The sequence below is a fragment of the Chrysochloris asiatica genome, unplaced genomic scaffold, assembly GCF_000296735.1.
Source record: "Chrysochloris asiatica unplaced genomic scaffold, ChrAsi1.0 scaffold00060, whole genome shotgun sequence".
Classification (NCBI taxonomy): domain Eukaryota; kingdom Metazoa; phylum Chordata; class Mammalia; order Afrosoricida; family Chrysochloridae; genus Chrysochloris; species Chrysochloris asiatica.
In genome coordinates this window covers 15396123-15405616 of record NW_006408578.1, presented here as the reverse complement: position 1 = coordinate 15405616, position 9494 = coordinate 15396123, and the positions used below count along the sequence as shown (strand labels likewise).

The window sequence follows — 9494 nt, the reverse complement described above, 5'->3', positions numbered from 1 at the left end:
GTTCGCAGCCCAATTCATAACCACTATGCTACCAGAGCTCCTTAGAGTTACTGTATGACCCAGAAATTCCACCCTTGAGTTTATATCCAAGGGAAATAAAAGCATATGTCCACACAAAATATTTTACATGAATGTTCACAAGCAGGATTATTCATAATAGTAAAAACAGTAGAAACAATCTAAATATGCATCCTCGGAGAGAGGATGCATAAAATGTCATATATCCATGTAATGGAATATTACTCAGTAATAAAAAGGAGCGAAGTACTGATATATGCTATAATGTAAATGAACCTTGAAACCGTTATGTTGAGTGACAGAGGCCAGTTACAAAAGGCTACATATTATATGATTCCATATATGTGAAATGCCCAGAGTAGATGAACCCATAGACAGAGCCAGTAAGTTATTACCTCTCAGGGGTTGAAGTTAGTGGGAAATAGTGTAACTGCTAATGGGTGTAGGGTTACTTTTTGAGGTGATGAAAAACGATCTTAAGTTTGATAATGGTGATGGTTGTGCAGCTCTTTGAATACTAAATTACACACTTTAAATTACTGAATTACGCACTTTAAAAGGGTGAAGTTTATGGTATGTGAATTATATATCGATAAAGATGCTACTGGAAAAAAAAAAAAAAAGATTGGTCTCTGGAGTCAGTCAACTTGGGTTTGTAATCAAGACTCTGCCACTGACTGGCTGAGTGATCATAGTTAAATTACTCGGCCTCAGCTTCTTTATCTATTGTTGTTGTTGTTGTTGTTATGTGCCATGGAGTCAGTTCTGACTCATAGCGACCCTTTACAGGGTTTCCGAGACTGTAAATCTTTACGGGAGCAGAAAGCCTCATCTTTCTCCTGTGGAACAGCTGGTAGTTTTGAACTGCTGACCTTGTGGTTTGCAGCCCGATTGGTAACCACTACGCTACCAGAGCTCTATAAGTGATGATGATGATGATAATAATAATAATAACCTTAATGGACTGTTAAAAGGATTAAATGATCATTTAGATCAAAGTTTGGCATGAAGAAAGTACTTTACAAACATTAGTTATTTTTCTTCTTTGGAGGGGGCAAATAACTTTTTCAGTCCTTTCTTCAAGACTGGTGTATCTTCGCAGCACAGATTCTTAGTCCTCCAATGGCTGTTTTCAAGGTCTAGTTCCAGGTGCCTTTCCTAAAATCAATGTGACTCACAGAAACATGGCAATCTTTCTGAAAATAACTGCTAAAAACTGGCAACTCTGATGCTCCATTGGGGCAATTTTACAAACTCTTAAGCATCTCTAAGCAGTTTAGTCGATATTTAGAATTTCTTTCTACTTTTTAATTTGTGATTCACTTTTGGAAATTCTTTGTTTTCCACAGAGTGATTAAAATGTAGGATAATACAACAATCTCTAGGTCCAACATTAGAGCACTAGTTGGAACACATTAAGTGTGTAAAACAGTGTAGCAGGTGGGACATCGAAATTTCAAAACTGTGCTTCCAACGTGCAAAATTCCACAAGTGCTGAGACTACAGCACAAGTCTGGTGGCTGTGTGACATGTTGTGGCAGATTCCCAGGTGCACAATCAGGTTAATTTCTGCTCTAAAATGTGATTTGATACAGTTTTGCTTATAGATTCAATAATATCCATTGTACTACACATATGGTTTTGTATTTAGAGTTTAAAAAACAACAGTAACAAAAATAAAAGAACAATTACACTCTTTCAAAAAGATATTGAAGGAAGTTGAAATTGTTTTGGTCTTTCAATCAAATGCATTGAAGCTGACCAAACCACTGCAGACATTTAGTGGGGTGCCCTTGATTTCTGGGAGCTGATGTGAAGTCGTTTGCAAAGCATTACCTATAGAGAGCAGTGTGCCTCAGATCAGAGCTTGGTTCTGTGCAGGTGAGCCGCCAGCCCTCACACAAAGTGAGAGCAGAACTTGCCAAATACTGGAGGAAAGGCCTGACTTGATGAACAGTAAACTTTATTTTTTAAAAAATAGATGTTTTCAGAGCTTGTGGTGTAGTGAATTATCTAATGTCTCTTCTAACTCCCACCAAACAACGTTTTTGCCCTGCTTGGTCTGGGAAAGAGAAGGTGAGAAAAGCTACTGATGGAATGACAGGATTCAGCTGTGGCTGTTAGCAGAGTTCATTGTAATTGTAAACACTTGAAACTCTCGCATGGGTTTAAAAGGAACCATTTCAGAGGCCGAAGGGAGGAGCTTCCTACTATTAAAGATGCGCAGACGGCAGTGGAGTGTGTCTTTTGGGCCCTGAGCTGCCTGCACATGGAACTTCCGGGACCTCGATACACAGAACACTGTGACGCTGGAGGAGTGGCAGAGGAGCAACAGCGGAACCCAGAACCACAACATGGGACAGACATGGAACAAGTAAGGCTGAGGGACTTTGGGCAGAAAGCTCGCTGGTAGAGTGGGTACCTCCAGGCGCTTAAGTGAGGGAGCTACGTTTGCTGCCCCAAGGAGCTAAAACTGAGCATCTGCCTTTAGGCTGAGGCTTGTGGTGGAGTGGGGTGTCTTGTGGGCATTTATCAGCAACTGACTGAAACAATTGTACCCTGAGCTCTTCTGACTCCAAATTGTAACCTGTTAATTTCCCTAACTAACCCTGTAAGTGTGAGTATGGTATCTGAGTTCTGTGTGGCCATTACAATGATTAGCAAACCCAGCTAAACAGAGAGGGCTGTGGGAAGAATGATTGATGCTTCATATTTTTGCAGGGTTGGAAAAGACCCTGTAGCTTACTAAGACCAAATTCGTAAATTAAGGAGAACCTAAAGAACTTTTGGTTTACTGCAGTATCAATAGCTTCTGTGGCACCCCAGTGTTTGCATGCTGAGGCAAATGTTTCTGCTTTAATTGAAGAAATACCCCAACGTTAAGGAAAGAGAACAGTCATCTTAGGACACTGGGCATTCCTCTTCCTGACTTGTCACTGTGCTTAGGTCAATGACAACATATTACCTCTAAGAATTCCACTGCTACTGACTCCAGCTGGGAGACTAATAAGGCAATTAGCACAGCTCACATTCATTAGGTACCTGTGATACTTTGTATAGAGTGAGGTAGGAAGCCTTGTCTTCTCCCCTTTAGAGGAGAAAAGAGAAGCACAGAAAAGTTGCATCTTGTCCAAAGTCACACAGCTGATTGGTGGAAGCACTAGGACTTGAACACAGAGCTGATGGATCCCTTGAAAGACTGTGTTGAATTGTTTGTGGGTGTCCCAGGGTCGGGGAGTAGTTGTTAGAGCAAGAGGAGGGAGGTGTGGGTAGTGGACGGTCTCAAAGAGGGTGTAGTTCTGAGGTGATTGGATATTTGAGAAAGGCATGTAAGGACCAAACAGGTGTCAGGGACAACAAATGGAAAACTAAAGGGGAAAAGGTTACTCTGGAGCAAGACCTATTAACTTCATAATTTTGTTTAGGGTCTAGTGAGGATTATTTGTTGGAGTGCGCATTGGGGATTTATGATGGTGGATATTAGGAGTTGTTATGTGCCATGGAGTTGGTTCTGACTCCTAACAACCCTGAACAGTGTTTCCGAGGCTGTAAATCTTTATGGGAGCAGAAAGCCTCATCTTTCTCCTGTGAAACAGCTGGTAGTTTCAAACTGCTGACTGTGAGATTAGCAGCCCAATTCGTAACCACTACACTAACAGAGCTCCTTAGGCACAGGAGTAATTTCTAGTAATTGTAGCTGGCTGCAAAGGTATTATGTGTGTGTGCATGTGTGTAAGGAAGAGACATGAAGTGGAACATGCCAAATCATCCTCATTATGCAATTTCAGATAGTCACAACAGGCTTTAAAACAGCTGTTTTTTTCTGTTTTTGTCATTCCATATACACGCAAGGCTGCTATACTGTAATTCCCTGGGCTTAAATGGTTCTTTAAATTGCTATTCAGTTTACAAAGGTGAAGTTTTCTCTTGCCCAAATTCTCCAGCATACACTGCTGAGCTCATTCCCTTCAAACGAACTGTACTATGTTTTATTCATTGTAGCATTTTGCTACTAGTTCAGCAATTTCTTTCTTGCAACATTCTCAAATGAGAGTTTACCAGTACTGGCAAGTTAATACTGCTCCTACAACTGTGATCCATTCATGGAGCACAGGGAGTTAAGGCACTTCTAACTTTTAATCTCACTTAAAATGAGCTGATAACTTGGTATCATCCTCACTTGGATGCTTTTACAACTGACAGTGTTTTAGCTTTATTACTTGTAAAGAACAACCTTATGGGACATATCTTTGGCTTAAAATCCCATCTAGTTCAATTCCTGGCAACAGCTGAAATTATGCTCCCATATCCTACAACACAGGCCTTCATAAATATCCTTTCAATTTGAACTCTTAGGATTTCTTCCCCCTTTTGCAGTATATTGTTTGGGATGGAAGGGGTCACTTGGAACAAAGGATCGTTCTCTGAGACCCTGAACTCCCTTTAGCCAACTTGTGGTACAGCTACTCATGTCAGTAAAAGAAGAATGTGGTTGGTGCTTGGTAACCAATTTCAACTTTATTGCCATTACTATTTCTGAATGAAAGGTGAGGACAGAAATCAAGGAGAACAGCATCTTTACATTCAAATGGTAATTAAACATTGAAAAGGCAAAACCTGGTTGCAATTGAGGGTCAGATGCATTTTGGTTCTAGTTGCAGTTTATCAAACACATGCCCTTGAACACTTATTTTAATCTGTTTTCTCATCTGCAAAATGGTAATATTAATAGCACTCACTTGATAAAGCCATTAAAGTAATTAAATAAGATCATACACACCCACAGACTAATCTATAATTGCTAGTTCAGTTGACTTGCACTCATGGCAACTGTCTGCACAGTAGACTGGAACATTTCCCAGTCCAGCATTATTAGACTGGAACATTTCCCAGTCCAGCATCACTCTTAACAATCTCTGGCATGTTCAAATTCATTGTTGGGGCTAATGTGCAAATTCATCTCATTGGTGATCTCCCTCACCCTTCTTGACCCTCCTCCATTTTACATGATGTCCACATCCAGTGATTAGTCTTTTCTGATGATATATTCAAAGCAAATGAGTTGGACAATGTTCAGTTGTAATCCATAGTTTCCCTTGACTGATATTTGGATGTTCATCACCAGGCCTAACTAGTCTGGGAATTCTGCTAAGCCTATTCACGCAAGGTGACCTTGCTGGAATTAGAAATACTGGTGGCATCGATTCCAGCATCATAGTGACAAGTCATGATAATAGAACAGATTGACAGATGAATGATGGTGACTAGTGCATGTTGAGTTGGTTCTGGCTAATAGTGACCTTGTGTACAATAAGAAAAAAACACACCCACAAAAGCTGCCCAATCCTGCACTGTCCTCTCAATTGTTGGTAATTGTTGTAGCCACTGTGTCAATCCATCTCACTGAGTCTCCTCATCTTCTTCTTTGCCAAGAATGACTGGCTATTCTTGATTAAAATGTCCAAAGTACAAGAGATATAATCTTACCATCCTCACTTCTAAGGAACATTCTGGTTGTATTTCTTATAAGACAGATTTGTTCATTCTTCTGACAGTTCATGGTCTATTTAACATTCTTCGTCAATACAATCATTCAAACGCATCCATTCTTCTCCAGTCTTCTTAGTCATTGTCCAGTTTTCACATGCTCATGAGACAATTTAAATAATCTGGTACAGACTACAAGCTTAATAAGTGTTAACTGTATTATTTTAGGGTATGGGCATAGAAAAAGGTTGGCTGTAATACCATCAACCATAAAAATTAATATTCTGTTGTAGTGTGTAATTAGTAAAACAATCTCTTTCTGCATCTGGCATCAAATGGTCTTTGAAACAGAAGGGAAAGAAACATTAGACTGAGTGTGTCTTGTGGTATATGTGTCACGTCACTTTAATTCAATCTCAGCAAATGCCCTTGTAATTTACACTTACCACACTGAATCCTTGGTGAGCTTGGAGTTCACATTCCCATCTTCTTCCAGGAAGACATCCATTTGCAAATTGGCATTGTTATCATGGGCTGAGAAATAATTGGTAATGACTCTTGCAGGTATCCCAAGGCATCGCAAAACTACAGGAAAGGAAGGTAGACCACAACTGAAAACACCACCAAAATGAATAAGAGTAAAAAAAAAAAAAGTAAAACAACTTCAAAAACCCTTCTTATAAGGGGATTTCCACCAAAATGAATAAGAGTAAAAAAAAAAAAAGTAAAACAACTTCAAAAACCCTTCTTATAAGGAGATTTCTTCTTTTCCAACATGAAAAGTTCCTTTGCACATCTTGTTCTCAAATGTTCCATACTGAGTGAGGGGGATTCACATAAAGCATGTCAATTTCAGAGAGAAACCTTGACTGTGATTATTTAAAACTGCAGTTGGCGCCAAATGGAACAGAATCCCTATACTGTGGTTCTCACTGTTGAGTATTTAGTCAATCTAATGGGGCTACGTTTCTGAAACAAGTCAACCAAGTAACCAATTAGGAATTTACAAGGCATGTCCTTCGTAGGGTTTGCTGTCAGGGACTCTGAAGTTTGTTGCTCCTTGTTTGTTGCTCAGTGGAGGGTGACACCACAGATTAATTTTAATTGTTGGATAATAAATTACTGGAATGTATCTCTTGCCATATGTACCTATTGATTAAACGTGATTCAAATGCCCTCCCTGGCTCCCAGGACTCCAGCCATCAGGGCTCATTTAAAATAATTCAGCTGACAATTTTAAGATTAATGACTTGGCTTGCCTTTTTTTCTCTCAGAATAGTTTAGCATTTTTAACCAAGATTCTCCACCTCCTTCAAGAGAATAACCTTGAAAGTCTGCACTAGACTCTGATACTCGAGTATCCTCCTTCTTATATGACTTCACCACGCAAACAAAGGCTGCCACCACCCCTGTTCATGCCAGATGTTTACTTGTGTTTTATTGAGTGTGCAAATGCATTTGACTGTGTGAATCATAGCAAAGAGTGAGAATCCCAGAACACTTAATTGTGTTTACGCAGAACGTGTATATACACCAAGAGGCAGTAATTCAAATAGAACAAGGGGATACTCAATGGTTTAAAATTGGGAAAGCTATGTGACAGGGCCATATCCTTTCACTTCCTCAAACTGCATGCTAAGCAAATAATCTGTGAAGCTGGGTTATATGAAGAACACGGTATCGGAATTGGAAATATTATCAGCCTGCAATATGCAGATGGCACACGTCACTTACTGGTGAAAATCAAAGACTATAGACTTTAGTATATAGATTACACCTCAGTGTAAACAACCAAAATTCTCACAATTTGAACAATAAATAACATAATAAATGGAAAAAATATTGAAATTGTCAAGGATTTAATTTATGTGGATCCATAATCAACACCCATGGAATCAGCAGTCAAGAAATCAAATGACATACTGTATTGGTTAAATCTGCTGCAAAAATGGGCTTTAAAGTATCAGAAATAAAATGGGAGGGGGATCAAGAGCTCTCTTTGAGCACTAATGTACAGTTGATTAAGCCATGGTATTTTCAGTCACCTCATATATATGTGAAAGATGGACTATGGATAAAGGAAGACTGAAGAATTGATGTCATTAATACAGGGTATTGACAAAGAATACGAAATTATACCATGGACTGTCAGGAAGAAGTACAATCTGAATTCTCCTTGTAAGTGAAGATGGAGACCATGTCATGTATATTGTAAGTGAAGATGGAGACCTTGTCATGTTATGTTGGAAACAACTTGATGATACCTAACAGCAGTATTCATGTCAGAAGGAGCTCTGGTGGTGCAGTGGTTAAGTGCTCAGCTGCAAACCAAAAGATCAGAGGTTTGAGCTCATCATACACTTCATTGGAGAAACCTATGTCATTCATTGGAGAAAGCTATGTCATTCTGATCCCATAAAGAAATACAGTCTTGGAACCTTATGGGTAGTTGTATTTGCTCTACATAAGTGCTGATGGTGCTAACCACAAAGTCAGTTGTTCAAAGCCACCACCAGCTTTGAGGGAGAAAGATAGTTTTTCTGTTCCCATAAGTATTTACGTTCTTGGAAATTTTATACAGGGTCATTATGAGTCAGAACTGACTTGACAGCACTGAACAGCACTCTACCTTATATAGGGTTGCCAGGAGTCCTGGTGTGGCACTGTGGGTTCATGTGCTGGACTACAAAATTGATTTGAACTGCAAAGTTGGTGGTTCAAGCTCACTAGCTGCTCCTTGGAAACCCTATACAGGGTTGCTATGGGTTGGAACTGACTCAATGGCACTTAAAAACAACATGAGTCAGAATTAACCCCACGATAGTGAGTTTTTCAATCGAGAGTAATATTCTGAAGAATATTCTAAAGAGCAAAGATGTCAGCTTGAGGACTAAGAATATTCTAAAGAGCAAAGATGTCAGCTTGAGGACTAAGGTGTGCCTGACCCAAGCCATGGTATTTTCAATAACGTCATATGCATGTGAAAGCTGGACAGTAAATAAGGAAGACCATAGAAGAATTGATGCTTTTGAGTTATGGTGTTGGAGGAAAATATTGAAAGTACCATGGGCTGCCAAAAGAACCAACAGATCTATGTTTGAAGAAGTGCAGCCAGAGTGCTCCTTGGAAACCAGGATGACTAAACTTCACCTCTTATACTTTGGACATATTTTCAGGAGGGACCATTCTCTAGAGAAGGATATCATGTTTGGTAAGGTGGAGGGTCAGAGAAAAAGAGGAAGACCTCCAATGAGATGGATTGGCCAAGTGGCAGCATCAATGGGCACAAGTGTGGCAACAATAATGAAAGGTTGTTCTGGGATTGGGCAGTGTTTCATTCTGCTGTGCATAAGGTTGCTATGAGTCGGCACCAACTCGTTGGCACATTACAACAACAATATACAGGAGACCCATGTTAATACCTGGCCAATGCACCTCAAACTAAGTCACCACCCAATTCACCTCGAACTAAGTCACTACCCCTATTCTTTTATTTCTTAAATACACTAAAATGGATAAGACTATAATTTTATTTAGCTTAATGCCACAAGGAAAACCCAAAACAAAACTCATGATTTCTTTCCACTTGGATCACTGACTTAATTGAGTGTTGCTATGATGCTGAATAGGTTTTAACAGAGTATCTAGAATAAAATAGACTAGGAAGAAAGGTCTGGAAATCTGCTTCTGAAAATTAATCAATGAAAATCCTGAGGATGACAGTGGTTCAATCCATCACTGGTCATAGAGATGGTGCAGGACTGTGGTCATCAAGTGCTGTTGAGTTGTGTTTGACTCATAGGGACTTTATATAGGGTTTATGAAGAACAGCTTATGGGTTTGAATCACCAACTTTGTGGTTCTCAGTCTACTGCTTATCTTACAGCATCGCACCAGGACTCCAGGTGCAGTACTGTTGTTGTTGTTGTTGTTAAGTGCCATTGAGTCGGGTCCGACCCATAGCGACCTTGTACAGGGTTTCCGAGGGT

The 9494-nt window shown here is 39.7% G+C and overlaps 1 protein-coding gene across 1 annotated transcript in view; it reads right to left on the bottom strand.

The window, feature by feature from the left end:
- F13A1 (coagulation factor XIII, A1 polypeptide) overlaps positions 1-9494 on the bottom strand; it is a 352784-nt gene that overhangs the window by 114793 nt on the left and 228497 nt on the right. Inside the window, exon 7 of the mRNA XM_006864109.1 lies at positions 5952-6090. Within this exon, the coding sequence (XP_006864171.1) occupies positions 5952-6090 (139 nt within the window). The remainder of the gene's footprint in view (positions 1-5951; positions 6091-9494) is intronic.